Below are 18,016 nucleotides of genomic sequence, written 5' to 3' on the forward strand. Positions count from 1 at the left end.
TTGCTTGTTCATATTTACATCAATAACATCAAAACCATGCTATGTATAAGGTTTTAAAAGACGTTATCTTAAAGTTTACATAACAGCAAACTCAAATGCATTGATATTTGACCTCTATGTAGTGCAGGTAAATAGATATTAGCTGTTGTTTTATGATATTAATTTATATAGATATAATTTTCACATTTTTCTAAATATCTTAATAGCCAAGTAGCACATACAGAACTCCTTAGCCTCATATGAAAGCTCTCAGCTAGATGAATAAAATGCTGCTGGCAGTATGTGTGCAATTGAAGTGGTTGCTGAGATATTGTAAGTTGTTTACAAAATATTATAAATGTAACAGTTACCATATTTACTGTGACTTATAAAATTTGGTTTAAGACCAAGAACCCAAAGAATACTACCACTGTAAAAAGACGTTGTGCTGAAGAGTTTGGCATTTAGACTTCTTTAGTAACCCATATAATCTCAGAGATATGAACATTTGTTTGAAATGTGAGGCCATAATTTGATTCTGTTAAAAGGCCTAGGCTCCGCCCATTGGAAATTACAGTGCAAACTTCCTGAGCACCACTGGAGTGAATGAGTTAAAGAAAAATTAGACTTCTTTTCTTCTATTTTGCAGATATAGTCTTTAATCTATTCATATTCATACACACATACACTATATATATCTATATAAATAAAAATGTAAATGTTCGTTTGTTCAAAATCTTAAATCTCAAAAAGTTCTTCACCGATTGCTTTGAAATTTTCACACAATGTTGTATTCGAATACGAGTGTGTTTTTATATACCTACTATTATATAGATGTCACACGTTGCATTCGAATACTCGCGTGTTTTTATATACATTTGTATACAAATATGCAATTTTATGTTTTTGTTATAACTTTCTTACTTCTTTTTCAGTGCAATCAATCTGCTTTAGTTCAGCCAAATAATGCCTCGCAGAAGATCAAACTTAGGTCGTCATACTCGCGAAGCGGAAGCAGTGCGACGAGTAATTGCAAATCAAACTGAGGAAGAATGCGCATCAGCGAATGGGCGAAACAGACAAAGAATGGCTCAAATACATGCCGAGGAAGCAGCAGAGCAACATGCAGCCAGACTTGAGGATGCGAGTTGCGAGCACGGTGATCGCGTTCTGCAGCTTCAGATCTGCTTCGTTCTCCTCGATCGACACCAGCGGAAGAAATAAATGCTTGCCTGAAATACTCTACTTTGTGGCGACATGTAAAGACGTTAAAATTAACTACAAATATGTGTGTCCAGCTGCAAAACGATCGATCAGCTGAGATATTCTCACATCAATTGCTGGAAATTGGGAACGGAAAGGTGCCGGTTGATCTGACCTCAGGACGAATTTCATTGCCTCATAACTTCTGCAATTTAGTGACATCAAAAGAAGAATTGGTTGAAAAAGTATTTCCCAATATTCAAACCAATTATAAGAATCACGATTTGCTGACTGAACGAGCTATTCTTGCGGCCAAGAACAAAGACGTCTACGAACTTAACAATATTATTCAGTCTAACATTCAAAGCGAGGCAGTCACATACAAGTCTGTCGACACTGTTGTGGAAGCAGATGAAGCGGTTAATTTTCCAACAGAATTTTTGAATTCACTCGATCTGCCAGGGATGCCACCGCACGTACTGCAATTGAAAATCGGCGTGCCAGTTATCATGTTGTGAAATATCAACCAGCCAAAGCTTTGCAATGGCACGTGGCTTGCAGTAAAAAAATTAATGAGCAACGTCATAGAAGCAACAATCTTGACAGGACCTTTCAAAGGTGAAGATGTCCTCATTCCTTGCATTCCTATTATTCCAACGGATATGCCATTTCAATTTAAGAGATTGCAATTCCCAATTCGATTGGCGTTTGCAATCACCATCAACAAAGCTCAGGGCCAATCTTTAGAATTGTGCGGTTTAGATCTACACACGGATTGCTTCTCACATGGACAATTATATGTTGCATGTTCTAGAGTCAGCAAACCAGACAATCTCTATATCTGCACAGACAATGGAACAACAAAAAATATTGTATACCCACAAGCATTGTGAAATTAAAACATATTAGAAATGTGCTTTCTCTTTTCTTTCTTTTCCATTTAACCAGACTGAGCCACAGCAATGCGGCGGTGTGTGTGTGTGTATATATATATATATATATATATATATATATATATATATATATATATATATATATATATATATATATATACCCACTTGAACACACATACACACACACACACACACACACACACACACACACACACACACACACACACACACACACACACACACACACACACACACACACACACAGCAACTGGATTACAGGAAACTACACTTTGAGCAAGTTATACATTTAAACATGCTTTAATCATTCAATACAGTGTGTACAATACATAAGGTGATGAGCAACTGGAGACACTGAAAACAGTGTTCTTTTCAAATAGAAGGTACCACTTAATAAAACATAATAAATAATAATAATAACAATAATATATTTTACAGAGGTGTTGCAGCAGGTTTTTCTATACCCTGTGTAAAGGCTGAAGGTTAGATTCCATGATAATTTATCAAATGCTGACAGGTTTCAGACTGTGGTGACTGAGTCTTTATGTTACTGGTTTTCACTGCTTGATAGATGCTTGGTTTATAAATTCATAAGTTTAACTGTCAAGCTTTTTAACTTACTGGCCTTCGTGAATCTTTATTACCATAACCCCATTGCAATATTTCTACTTCTTATATAAGTATCAGGATATTTTTTGAAATAAATTAACAACTGACTTCTGACTGTAAAGGAGAGTGCATTTTGTAATCTTTGAAAGTGTCACGTAATATATCTGCTATTCTTTTTCAGTAACTGATGTTTATTTTGAGAACTAGATGCTCTGATTCAGTGAGCAATCCCCTTGTGGTGTGTTTCAGGAATGGACTTTCAAAAAGAATTGGATTTTTTTCTGCCTTATAGACAATTTGTAAGAAACAGAATATAATGGCAGTTCCTAAAAACCTTTGGGAATAGCTAAACATTTACATTTCTATGATATTTCTAGTAATAATGTGTTATATTATTTTAAGCTTTTTCAAGTGACTTATCTGAAGGCAGACTACGGCAGCACTATATTTCAACAACGGGTCTGATCAGTGAGGTCGTACCTGGTACATCACTTTTCCTGGAGTGACTCGGCTTGCCCTTTAGAATTAGACTGGTTAAAGAATATGCTTGTCTGACTTGAAGGTATGCACCACCGGTCAAAGTTTAAAATGTTGTCTACTGCTGTCCCTAGACATGTAATGATGATGACATTTTCTTTTTACAATATGACTATTTTTAATTACAAAATATGCAGCTTTTCTAAAATCTCATGACTCTACATTTATTCACCTTAAAGGCAAAGTCATTACTACTGCATTAGATGATAAACTTTTTGACTGTCTTGGAGTACTTTGGCTTCATGTTTTTAATTCGTAATAATACCCAGTTTTGTATAGAGCAGTGTGGGACAACAGTGGTAGCCCCTGACAGACAGACAGGCCTTCAGATAAGCTAGTTGGAAAAGCTTAATTTATTACCTATTGGACTAGCTTCTGAGTGCCTTTACATTGTTTAACTATTATAATAGCTGTTGGTAGGTGAGAGCTGGTAAACCAGCTGCTCGTTTCTTTCACTAGTCCTTAAATTTCTTTAGCGGTTATAAAAGTTACTGAAGCCTTATGCTAGGTGCGAGCTGTTAAAACAGCTATTTGTTTCTCTCTCTCTCTTTAGGCCTTGTTGTGTGAAGTCTCTTTGCTCTCACTGTTGTAAAAGCTGATTGACTCTTTACCTGGATCATTAGCTGTGATAAACAGATGTTGAACCATTTCTGCTGTATTAGCTGTAATAGCTGCCTCTGGATTACTACGTCAGATCTTTTTGCCAAAGCACCTCATTCTCCCTCAGTTGTAAAAATAGCTGGAGGAAGTCAGAGTTCGTGAATCCTCTCACTATATATAGGTATCAGTATAGTTGATATAACAGCTTTGTTGTGTGATGTTCCTTAATCAGTGTTTCCCCCTTTAATTATATATGGATTGATATCTAATGGTTTTAATTTGTCAATAATTACTTATGTAAAATAGTGACAAAATCCGTAACAAGGTCAAGATAAGTAGTTTGCACTTTTACCCCTTCATCAAGTGCTGCGGTTACCTCTTCAATGAACATAAGAAGATTCAAAAAGCCAGATCTGCCTATAACAAACCCATCATAGTCCTTACTTAACAGTAGTAGACCCCTTGTGCCACTTTGGATCAACTCCATTATGACTCTACATATTTTTTACATAAAGTAATAGGCTAATAGGTCAAAAATTGTTTGGGCCTGATAAACCCCCACTTCTGTGAATTACTACCACTATATTCTGTTGCCATAAGTCATAAATGTGTACACATGCTAATATTTTGTTTAATAAGACTGATAAGTGTATAGGTAGGTTTTACATGACTGATAAGTGTATAGGCAGGTTTAATATGACTGATAAGTGTATAAGTAAGGTTTTCTTGCTTCTGTGTATGAAACCACCAGGAATGCTGCATTGTTCCATGGCAAATTATTTTATTTTACATATATATATATATATATATATATATATATATATATATATATATATATATATACGTGTGTGTGTGTGCGAGTATATATATATATATATATATATATATATATATATATATATATATATATATATATATATATACTTGTGACAATAGTCATCATGTCTTTAATTACATAATAGCTGTATCCCATGGTTTAAAACTACACAAGTGCCCTGGTAGTGCAAGGTGTCAGTGCCTTCATCATGTTTAGACCAGTAGCTGTATAGACAGGGGCTAAAGGTGGAGGTGTCTCAATATACATCAATAGCAAAATGTTGTTAATAGGATAACATGCAGGAGTTTCTCCATGTACAGAGCACCACAGATAAAACCTGGTACCATATCCCAGCTAGCCAGTTTCTATGTCTTGAGAAACCTACAGCGCATACTTAGACCTACTGATGGCACTTACTATCCAACTGAACACCCTACTCATGGGGGGCATTCATTACCCCTCTAAAGACTGAAAATCCTACACAACCTAAATTCTGCAGACACAGAGATTCATGGGCTTCATGAAAAACTTGTATTTATCATTTCATAAAAAGGCATATATGCTGAATACTTTTGTATTAGAAAAATCACCTATGAACCTATCATCTGTGTAGCACCCTGACATTTCTTTTCTGTGAAATTTGCATAAAGATTTCCTACAGCTTCCACTATGACATCTCAAGGTAAAAGTCCCTGAAAAAAACATATCACCAAGCACAATCTGCTTGAGAAATCAACCTTTTGAAAAAAAAAAAAACGTTACTGGTGCAAATAAAGTGGCTGTTGAACTACTTGCTCCAGGAGTGTTTTTTTTTTTTTAAAGGAAATGTTCCCCCTACTCAGCGACTGTTGACCTTGTATGTATATATATATATATATATATATATATATATATATATATATATATATATATATATATATATATATATTACACACATACACACACACTATATATATATATATATATATATATATATATATATATATATATATATATATATACATACATACACACAAGGTAGATATGTGTGCATGGGTGGGTGTCTTATAATGTACACCTAAATGTGTTACTACAGAATTTGGTATGTGCCCCTTTATGTAACCTCTAGGCAATACCTTTTACATGTACATTGGCCAGTGCTATGGTGTGGAAGGTTAAATGGCTGACCACGGCTGAGGTGACTAGGTCCGACTAGAGGTCTAAGGTGCTATCATGGGAGGATGGGCAAAAACTCATGTGTACCTCTTGACAGATCTCCAGTGTAAGCTGGAGTCATGTACGGTGGCACAGTCCATTGCCGATGGAGGCTTTGGCTAAGTCGCTGTAGAAATGGAATGATAAGCCAGCACACCCCATTATATGTTCATCCCTGGATATGAGAGGCAGGGAAGTAAGCCCATACAACAAAATCACTCCTGCAGCACAAGAAACACTCCTGGCCCTAGTTGTTGGTTGGGATTAACTAGGGTGATGGTTCTGGTAGACGTGGTGAATAAGAAGATGTGGTGACAAGTCGGTGGTCAGCTGTGGGAGCATAATAATTTGTTATATGTACACTGTATTAATTTGTGAGAAACTATATCATTGTATGAATTCCTTGTCTTATTCTTCTTATGGTCCAGATCATGGTGAAAAGACTCCTTTGGACTAGCCCTTTAATAAAAGTAACAAGTAAATAACTATTAAATACCTTATTTTTGCTTTCAGTTTTTTCTTAATATTTGATTAGAAAAGACAGTAATTTATATACTTTATTAAATCTAAAATTGCTTTATTATAACGGTATTTTTGAAAGCCAAGTATCATTTTATCTGTTAAATATCTTATTAGTTTTGTAACCACAGATATTTTTTTTATTGTACCTTTATATTTGTCTTAGCAGTGTGGCTTCATGACTGTAGATGTTAATACTATGGAACTTACTGACAGTACCTGAGAACTTATTTGATTTACTGAGGGTAACATCCAAATCTGTTTTTTGTATTATGCCACTTACAGCATCATAACTTTACTATAAACTTTAGGAAGGGTGATTTATTTATGTCTACATTTGGTTTTACATTTAGCTTAAAAATACGGTTTCATGAGATGTAGTAATTGCAGAGATATAGTAATGGATGGTGAGCAGAAAGATTCTAAACATGTTATGTGATATGTATGATATTGTCATCTTTAGCTAGATTTTACAGTTTGTTGGAACTTTGATTCACTTTGTCAATTAATATTTGGGCATACCGGGCATATTTATTTGATGCTGAATGGTTTTCCCATTGTTGTGATGACCCACAGACAACTTAAACTTAATCCATTTAGGTAGCTTATACTAAGTGTAGTTAAGTCAAGCATCTGCCAGCCACCTGTGTTCAATTTCCATTCACTGCTGATCCCATATTGATAAGTTTAGGTAAAAGGGAGAGAGAACAAAGTAAACTCTAGTGGGATGGGGGTGTGGATGGTACATAATTTTGTACAGGCCTCCATTTCAGATCTTTGTGCGTGTGTGTGTTAATGCCAGAGAGACAGAGAGAAATACCTCTCCACTGTGGAGAATTGTATAGAATGTTTAGACTTTTGTCTCATAACTTTGGTCTGTCACACATGCAATTTGTGGTTTCTGGAAAATTGTTGAACACTGAAGTCACTAAATAATGACTGATATTTGAGTTTCAGATTTCATATCCTTTAGGAGATGCTTAATAACACAAAACATGTTATTCTATTAACTTTCTATGTTTATCAGGACAATATTTAGATTCTGCCCTGATTCTGAGCCTTTGACAAACCATTATTTTTTACTTTGGCCAGAATTCTTACACTAAGAGGTTGGGAGGTGTGTGTGTGTGTGTCTGTTTGTATCTGCTTGTATATGTGTATGCATGTGTGAGTGTGAATGCTGCGTGTGTGTGTCTGTATCTGCTTGCATATGTGTATGCATGTGTGAGTGTGTGCGTGTGTGTGCATGTTTCATCAAAAGGAACCGGATAGTTAACGGATCATAGACCAATGCTCCCATTTTGGTTAGTGTGTGTGTGTGTGTGTGTGTGTGTGTGTGTGTGTGTGTGTGTGTGTGTGTGTGTCTGTTTTTATCTGCTTGTATATGTGTATGCATGTGTGAGTGTGAATGCTGCGTGGGTGTGTCTGTATCTGCTTGTATATGTGTATGCATGTGTGAGTGTGTGCGTGTGTGTGCATGTTCCATCAAAAGGAACCGGATAGTTAACGGATCATAGACCAATGCTCCCATTTTGGTTAGTGTGTGTGTGTGTGTGTGTGTGTGTACATGTGTTTGTTTGTGGTGGTGGTGGTGTGTGTGTGTGTGTGTGTGTGTGTGTGTGTGTGTGTGTGGGGGGGGGGGGGTAAGACAGGCTGTAGCTGCCCAATGACCCTAAACTGGATTGGGAATGACTGAATGCAGATACAAGTACAGTGGAAAACAATGCAGGTTGTAAATTCAGATCAGTTATGAAAATATGCATCTCTATAAATCAGCGCTGTTGTTGGTATAATAAAATTGTTAGGATTTAAGTTAAGAATGTGGTGCGACTGGTAAGACAACAAACTAGAAAGAGTGTAGGTGAAGAGTGGATCTAATACTTTCCGTAAACGTTTGAAAACTACATTAGAATTAAATATTGACTAATCTAAAACAGAAACAGAAGTACATTCGTAAAGACCAGCATGAGATGGTGAAGATTGATAGGGGATCCCCAACACATTGTTAGGTTTTCTTGAAGTCCATTTTCTGTCTACACACTTTCATTGCTGATAACTGCTGATTACCTTTACTAACTGACTTTATCTGAAAAGTAGCATCTTGGTATTAAAAATGAAATTATCTACAGTAGGTGAGATGTTGGTGTTACAAGTGTAATAGGTAGTCACTATCTAACAATGATATTGTGAGAAGTCCTAAGTTAGGCAATCAAACGTGAACACGAGTCTTACCTTCAGTTATGTCACTGGGATGCCAAACAGACCACAACTGCACAATGAAGAAAGGTGTCCAGCAGATGACATAAACTACAACTGTCACCACTGTCATCTTCACTGTTTTGATCATAGCCTTTGAAATACAATTGGTATTACTGACTCGGGAAGGCAAGGCTGTTATCTGCTTGGGATTTCTTCTGCAAGGTTGAGTGGGTTTCCTGATGTAGGCATTTGTTTGAATGCTTTTGTAGATCTTCATCTGGCAGATGGTTAGAATAGCAGTGGGAATTAGGAAAATAACTACAAAGATCCAGGTGATGTAAGTTTTTAACCCCCATGGTTGGATGAACTCACCCCAACACTGAAAGACGCCCTCCCCTATCTCAGTCTTTGAAAATATGAAAAATTGAGGAATGCTGAAAATCAAAGAGAAAGACCAGCTTATGCAGATAGGAGCATTACAGAGGGCTCTCTTTCTCTGGAAAGTCACCATTGGGTAACAAACTGCCTGGAATCTGTCTATGGTCATCGCCACTATCATATAGGTGGAAGCAAACATTCCTACCAGCTGCAGGTATTTCATGCTTCTGCACAGAGGATCTGGTCCCAAAAATACATCTGTAATGTCCCAAACCAGCTGAGGAAGGACCTGAAAGAAGGCCACCACCAAATCTGCAATGCTGAGGTGGAGCATAAAGACATACATGCGAGACAGCTTTTTCCTTCTTCTCCAAAGAGTTAGAACCATGGCAGTATTGCCCACAGATGCTGCGATGAAAATCACCCCCAGAACAGTAACCTCGGCCAGTGCCAACTTTTCATCCCTTGCTGGTCTGACAGTAGGTAAAGAAAGATTAGCCAAAAAGGGAGCCCCGGTCTCTGACCCGTTAACTATCCGGTAAACAACAGGAAAATAAAGCAAAGAAGCGTTCATTTTAGAAACAAGCTTACTGGCGACGGATATGTTCTGAAACATATTCCTTTTGTTGGAAGAGAAGAAAAGTCCGTACAAGACTGTTTGCCGAAATATTGAAAATGGTTATTTGTCCTTCCTTTACTGAAAATCTGTGCGCAGCTTTCTGTACCTGGATTGCGATATGACTTTGTTACTATTCTGGGAAGGGTTTTATAAGGTAGGCTGCCGGCTTCCCTGTGCCTCCCAATAGGAAGTGGAAGGAGGTTCGAACCTAATATTGTAAACAAATGCTGATTTCATTTTGCATTGACATGGACGTAGTAATTCCAGTTTGCTCCACCCACATTACTGATAAGTTAAAGCTACTATATGGGTGCAGAGATGTGCCTTCCCAAATGAAAATTGCACCACATTTCTTTCAAAGCATAAAACAATCACCAAGAGGTACTCCAGCTCGGTAAGGGTGCGGATTGGGGTCTGTGGGCAGCTTTGTTTAGGGCAATTAGTATTGCCTAGGAAATAGTAACCTACCTGTGTAAACCTGGCACTGTCAGCGTCAGATAAGACACACTGCATCCAACTTATTTTGGTTTTACTACATAATATAAAACATGCGTTTTCTGAGCATCCACTATTATTCCTCAAATCTCAGCTAGCAATGCGTTTGAAAATAATAGCCTTCACAGGCTGCTTAAATGGTGAACTTCAAAGATCTTAACATTTTTTTTATTTTGTTACATTTTTATTAGATTTAACAGCACCAAAAAGAGATGACCTTTGAAACACTACACTGCTGTCTTACACACACACAATTTAATGCTTAGTTTCCAGACTCGTCCCTAACTATGTTGTAATGCACTCAACGCTTTTTTTTACGGTCAACAAGAAATAACACACCTCCCTTGTATGAGCGCAGAATAAAAAACGAGTTTGCTTTTTCAAGCACCTTCTCAGACAAGAAACCCATGTACTGTATTTTCACACGCCGACTAAAGCATCTCGTAACTTTGTTACGTTATGTATCTCCAGCTCCTCTGCATCTCCTGGTTGATACGTGCAGATAAGCACTTAGCAAAGCAACACCGTTGCTTTCACAACCTGCCTTTTATACAAATCCCTTTCGCTGTACTTCTGCAAAAGCAGATGCGACCCGAAATCACACTGCCAACAACGCCCATACCCATCAACCTGCAGACAATACAAATAAATAAAAAAGCCACAGAAAAGTAGGGACATCTAGCTAAAAACGTGACCATGTAATTGCCATAACATTGGAATATCAAGTAGCACGTAACGCTTCCCACTTGTAGTAGGAATGTGGGCTGCTACTCAGAACCACACATTAAAAAACACGGGGAATGACAAAATGTGGAAAATATAAACACATTCTCAAAGAGACTGTGTAAAATCTGCAGTTTAATGAATTGTATTGAAAAATTCTGCGAATCATTTATTTTTGCTTCACAGAAAAAGGGAGAGATGTAAGGGGTGTCTTCTTTCTTTAAATTATTGTTGCCACAAGTATGCTAGTTACGTACTGTGTTTTTGTTGCTGTACTAGACAGCTTTAAAAAAATCATGTGATTAGCGGGATTCAAGAAATTGCATGAAGGGTTAAATCAAGACTGAAAACAGGAAGCATACCCCCCAAAACAGGGACATCATGTGCAGGGGTAAATCAGTCCTGAAAAATGTTACCTTCCTCCAACCAGTGACAACTGGGAGATCACGTGGTGCCTTTATAATTAATAAGTGCAATTCACATGTTGATTCTATAACCCTGTAACCAAAAGAAGATGAATGAAGACACACAAGCCATATTTTAACAGCATCTATGGAGATGAAAATTGGTAAAACTGGGCCTCGAGTTAGATCATTACTTCTGTAGGATAGCAAAAAGGTAGTGCTCATGGGGTGACACCAGGCTGGGGCACAAGATTTAAACAAAGAATCTGAGTGGGTTGACTGAAATGTTTTGTCCCATCAGAATATCACAAAAAGTCTAGAAGATGCCTTGGACAATTTCAGTGCTTGTTCCAACATACGGATTTCATTAGTGTTACACCAGCCACGACTGTGGGAACAAGAATATAGTTTGTTAGTGTCCGTATGCATGCATTATAATGTGTCACAGACATTGTATACCACCATCTTGCAGTGTTAGTGACAGGCGGTAAGATGAACAGTGTTTTATAATGTGTCACAGACATTGTACACCACCATCTTGCAGTGTTAGTGACAGGCGGTAAGATGAACACTTGTTTTATAATGTGTCACAGACATTGTACACCACCATCTTGCAGTGTTAGTGATAGGCGATAAGATGAACACTTGTTTTATAATGTGTCACAGACATTGTACTCCACCATCTTGCAGTGTTAGTGACAGGCGGTAATATGAACACTTGTTTTATAATGTGTCACAGACATTGTTCGCCACCATCTTGCAGTGTTAGTGACAGGCGGTAAGATAAACACTTGTTTTATAATGTGTCACATACATTGTACGCCACCATCTTGCAGTGTTAGTGACAGGAGATGAGATGAACACTTGTTTTATAATGTGGCACAGACATTGTGCGCCATCATCTTGTAGTGTTAGTGACAGGCGGTAAGATGAACACTTGTTTTATAATGTGTCACATTGTACACCACCATCTTGCAGTGTTAGTGACAGGCGGTAAGATGAACACTTGTTTTATAATGTGTCACAGACATTGTACACCACCATCTTGCAGTGTTAGTGATAGGCGATAAGATGAACACTTGTTTTATAATGTGTCACAGACATTGTACACCACCATCTTGTAGTGTTAGTGACAGGCGATAAGATGAACACTTGTTTTATAATGTGTCACAGACATTGTACGCCACCATCTTGCAGTGTTAGTGATAGGCGATAAGATGAACACTTGTTTTATAATGTGTCACAGACATTGTACACCACCATCTTGCAGTGTTAGTGATAGGCGATAAGATGAACACTTGTTTTATAATGTGTCACAGACATTGTACACCACCATCTTGCAGTGTTAGTGATAGGCGGTAAGATGAACATTTGTTTTATAATGTGTCACAGACATTGTACGCCACCATCTTGCAGTGTTAGTGACAGGCGGTAAGATGAACACTTGTTTTATAATGTGTCACAGACATTGGACGCCACCATCTTGCAGTGTTAGTGACAGGCGGTAAGATGAACACTTGTTTTATAATGTGTCACAGACATTGTACACCACCATCTTGCAGTGTTAGTGACAGGCAGTAAGATGAACACTTGTTTTATAATGTGTCACAGACATTGGACGCCACCATCTTGCAGTGTTAGTGACAGGCGGTAAGATGAACACTTGTTTTATAATGTGTCACAGACATTGGACGCCACCATCTTGCAGTGTTAGTGACAGGCAGTAAGACGAAGACTTGTTTTATAATGTGTCACAGACATTGGACGCCACCATCTTGCAGTGTTAGTGATAGGCGATAAGATGAACACTTGTTTTATAATGTGTCACAGACATTGTACACCACCATCTTGCAGTGTTAGTGATAGGCGATAAGATGAACACTTGTTTTATAATGTGTCACAGACATTGTACACCACCATCTTGCAGTGTTAGTGATAGGCGATAAGATGAACACTTGTTTTATAATGTGTCACAGACATTGTACACCACCATCTTGCAGTGTTAGTGATAGGCAATAAGATGAACACTTGTTTTATAATGTGTCACAGACATTGTACACCACCATCTTGCAGTGTTAGTGATAGGCGATAAGATGAACACTTGTTTTATAATGTGTCACAGACATTGTACACCACCATCTTGCAGTGTTAGTGATAGGCGATAAGATGAACACTTGTTTTATAATGTGTCACAGACATTGTACGCCACCATCTTGCAGTGTTAGTGACAGACGGTAAGATGAACACTTGTTTTATAATGTGTCACAGACATTGGACGCCACCATCTTGCAGTGTTAGAGACAGGCGGTAAGATGAACACTTGTTTTATAATGTGTCACAGACATTGGACGCCACCATCTTGCAGTGTTAGTGACAGGCGGTAAGATGAACACTTGTTTTATAATGTGTCACAGACATTGGACGCCACCATCTTGCAGTGTTAGTGACAGGCAGTAAGACGAAGACTTGTTTTATAATGTGTCACAGACATTGGATGCCACCATCTTGCAGTGTTAGTGATAGGCGATAAGATGAACACTTGTTTTATAATGTGTCACAGACATTGTACACCACCATCTTGCAGTGTTAGTGATAGGCGATAAGATGAACACTTGTTTTATAATGTGTCACAGACATTGTACACCACCATCTTGCAGTGTTAGTGATAGGCGATAAGATGAACACTTGTTTTATAATGTGTCACAGACATTGTATGCCACCATCTTGCAGTGTTAGTGACAGGCGGTAAGATGAACACTTGTTTTATAATGTGTCACAGACATTGGACGCCACCATCTTGCAGTGTTAGTGACAGGCAGTAAGACGAAGACTTGTTTTATAATGTGTCACAGACATTGGACACCACCATCTTGCAGTGTTAGTGATAGGCGATAAGATGAACACTTGTTTTATAATGTGTCACAGACATTGTACACCACCATCTTGCAGTGTTAGTGATAGGCGATAAGATGAACACTTGTTTTATAATGTGTCACAGACATTGTACACCACCATCTTGCAGTGTTAGTGATAGGCGATAAGATGAATACTTGTTTTATAATGTGTCACAGACATTGTACGCCACCATCTTGCAGTGTTAGTGACAGGCGGTAAGATGAACACTTGTTTTATAATGTGTCACAGACATTGGACGCCACCATCTTGCAGTGTTAGTGATAGGCGATAAGATGAACACTTGTTTTATAATGTGTCACAGACATTGTACGCCACCATCTTGCAGTGTTAGTGATAGGCGATAAGATGAACACTTGTTTTATAATGTGTCACAGACATTGTACACCACCATCTTGCAGTGTTAGTGATAGGCGATAAGATGAACACTTGTTTTATAATGTGTCACAGACATTGTACACCACCATCTTGCAGTGTTAGTGACAGGCGGTAATATGAACACTTGTTTTATAATGTGTCACAGACAATGGACGCCACCATCTTGTAGTGTTAGTGACAGGCGGTAATATGAACACTTGTTTTATAATGTGTCACAGACATTGTACGCCACCATCTTGCAGTGTTAGTGATAGGAGATAAGATGAACACTTGTTTTATAATGTGTCACAGACATTGTACGCCACCATCTTGCAGTGTTAGTGATAGGCGATAAGATGAACACTTGTTTTATAATGTGTCACAGACATTGGACGCCACCATCTTGCAGTGTTAGTGATAGGAGATAAGATGAACACTTGTTTTATAATGTGTCACAGACATTGTACACCACCATCTTGCAGTGTTAGTGATAGGAGATAAGATGAACACTTGTTTTATAATGTGTCACAGACATTGTACACCACCATCTTGCAGTGTTAGTGATAGGCGATAAGATGAACACTTGTTTTATAATGTGTCACAGACATTGGACGCCACCATCTTGCAGTGTTAGTGATAGGAGATAAGATGAACACTTGTTTTATAATGTGTCACAGACATTGGACGCCACCATCTTGCAGTGTTAGTGATAGGAGATAAGATGAACACTTGTTTTATAATGTGTCACAGACATTGTACGCCACCATCTTGCAGTGTTAGTGATAGGCGATAAGATGAACACTTGTTTTATAATGTGTCACAGACATTGGACGCCACCATCTTGCAGTGTTAGTGACAGGCGGTAAGACGAAGACTTGTTTGCTCCTCTTCCCTGACATTACTCATTGCAGCTGACACTGAGGTTCTTGTCAAACTGCTGGGTTACTGGTCCCTTAACGGGCTGTATGTGGGTTTTGGAAGAGCTACCAATGTAGTAGCCGATGTAAGGAGAGTGCTGTGCAAACAGTACAGTGTATCTTTTCAAGTGATGTCCTCCCTTCCAAACATTCCCGGGCTCTTTACACAGCTTACATCAAGAGATGGCTCTATTTGAGAACAGAACATAAAATTCCAAACTTTTTGTACACAGAATGAATTTTAAGAGGGCAGAACACTTTATATTCCTCAATGAAAAATATAAAAAGCCAGCAATATTATATTCAGAGGCCATAGACTAAATTATTATTACCCATTTATTTTATTTATTCATATATTCATTCATTCTTACATGCATTTCACCTTTGATAACTGGGTAGACAAATGATTCAGCAATCGTTTTCAGCCATAACCCAGGCTATAGACATACTGCAGTAAAGGCATAATACATAGTTGTGTGCTCTATACACAACATCAGTGCATAGTAAACATACAAAATTAAAATACACGGCAGTATCACCACCAGTGTTGGTGGTTGTACACGGCAGTATCACCACCAGTGTTGGTGGTTGTGCACAGCAGTATCACCACCAGTGTTGGTGGTTGTACACGGCACTATCACCAACAGTGTTGGTGGTTGTACACGGCACTATCACCAACAGTGTTGGTGGTTGAACATGGCAGTATCACCACCAGTGTTGGTGGTTGAACACGGCAGTATCACCACCAGTGTTGGTGATTGTACACAACAGTATCACCACCAGTGTTGGTGGTTGTACACGGCACTATCACCAACAGTGTTGGTGGTTGTACACGGCACTATCACCAACAGTGTTGGTGGTTGAACATGGCAGTATCACCACCAGTGTTGGTGGTTGTACACGGCAATATCACCACCAGTGTTGGTGGTTGTACACGGCAGTATCACCACCAGTGTTGGTGGTTGTACACAGCAGTATCACCACCAGTGTTGGTGGTTGTATCACCACCAGTGTTGGTGGTTGTACACGGCAGTATCACCAACAGTGTTGGTGGTTGTACACGGCAGTATCACCACCAGTGTTGGTGGTTGTATACGGCAGTATCACCACCAGTGTTGGTAGTTGTACATGGCAGTATCACCATCAGTGTTGGTGGTTGTACACGGCAGTATCACCAACAGTGTTGGTGGTTGTACACGGCAGTATCATCACCAATGTTGGTGGTTGTACATGGCAGTATCACCATCAGTGTTGGTAGTTGTACACGGCAGTATCACCAACAGTGTTGGTAGTTGTACATGGCAGTATCACCACCAGTGTTGGTGGTTGTACACGGCAGTATCACCACCAGTGTTGGTGGTTGTACACGGCAGTATCACCAACAGTGTTGGTGGTTGTACACGGCAGTATCACCATCAGTGTTGGTAGTTGTACATGGCACTATCACCACCAGTGTTGGTGGTTGTACACGGCACTATCACCACCAGTGTTGGTGGTTGTACACGGCAGTATCACCACCAGTGTTGGTGGTTGTACATGGCAGTATCATCACCAATGTTGGTGGTTGTACATGGCAGTATCACCATCAGTGTTGGTAGTTGTACACGGCAGTATCATCACCAGTGTTGGTAGTTGTACACGGCAGTATCACCATCAGTGTTGGTAGTTGTACATGGCAGTATCACCATCAGTGTTGGTGGTTGTACATGGCAGTATCACCACCAGTGTTGGTGGTTATACACGGCAGTATCACCATCAGTGTTGGTAGTTGTACATGGCAGTATCACCATCGGTGTTGGTAGTTGTACATGGCAGTATCACCAACAGTGTTGGTGGTTGGCACACATGGTTAAGGCTATGAGCTGCAGTTCCTCTGGTGTAGGGTTTGATTCCTTTAGTTCTCATTTGTGTGCCGTCTCTGTAAAGGGACTGTGTATCCAGCGAGCTAGCCTGGTTAACAAAGGAGTATTATTAGACTGGGTATGTATTGTGTTATATATGTTAAGGCTATGCTGGCATCAAACATACATTAGAAAGGGCTAAAATAAGGAAAGATGCATAAACAGAGGTAGTTGGTGGAAGGGAAGCTATTTGTTAATGGTCTAATAGAAAGTGTGGGTAGGAGAGAAATAGACGATAAAGAGTGATATATTTGGATCTATATTTAGTGGCACATACAAGCAGGTCAGTTAGGACTTGGTGACTGGCATTAGTCTACCTTGGTTCTTCAGGCTTGTCTCCTGTTGTTACAGTTCCTAAAAATGATAAAACATTTTCATGATTCTCCAGATTACAGAACAATTCCACTTCCCTGTAACTACCCCCTACACATGCAGATTTCATTACAAAGCACTGAGAAAAGCTTTTACCAGACTTTGGTTTAGCATAATGTAAGGAGACGCATTCAGATCAATCCAAATGTTGACGTTCTAATTTGCTTCCAAAATGGTTTTGGCTTTTTGGTATTGCAGTATATGGGAAAAGCATAAGGAAAAAAGCATTAAAAGAACATGCGTACGTTTATACCCATATCAAAATTAGTATACAGCAATTCCTTATTGCAAGTTTCCATGAATTGGTGCCCATCACAGACCTTTCTAAATTCACGGTGCCCAATAGGTGTTCTTCATTTCACCAACATA

The 18,016-nt window shown here is 38.7% G+C and overlaps 1 protein-coding gene across 1 annotated transcript in view; it reads right to left on the minus strand.

Annotated features, from left to right (window-relative positions):
• Positions 1 to 9,714, minus strand: part of LOC122815993 (isotocin receptor-like) — a 27,055-nt gene extending 17,341 nt beyond the window's left edge. Inside the window, exon 1 of the mRNA XM_044088871.1 lies at positions 8,602 to 9,714. Coding sequence (XP_043944806.1) covers positions 8,602 to 9,562 — 961 coding nt within the window. The 5' untranslated portion in view covers positions 9,563 to 9,714. The remainder of the gene's footprint in view (positions 1 to 8,601) is intronic.
• Positions 9,715 to 18,016: the final 8,302 nt, after the last annotated feature.

The sequence above is a fragment of the Protopterus annectens genome, chromosome 11.part0, assembly GCF_019279795.1.
Source record: "Protopterus annectens isolate FY-2018-M chromosome 11.part0, PAN1.0, whole genome shotgun sequence".
NCBI lineage: Eukaryota > Metazoa > Chordata > Ceratodontiformes > Protopteridae > Protopterus > Protopterus annectens.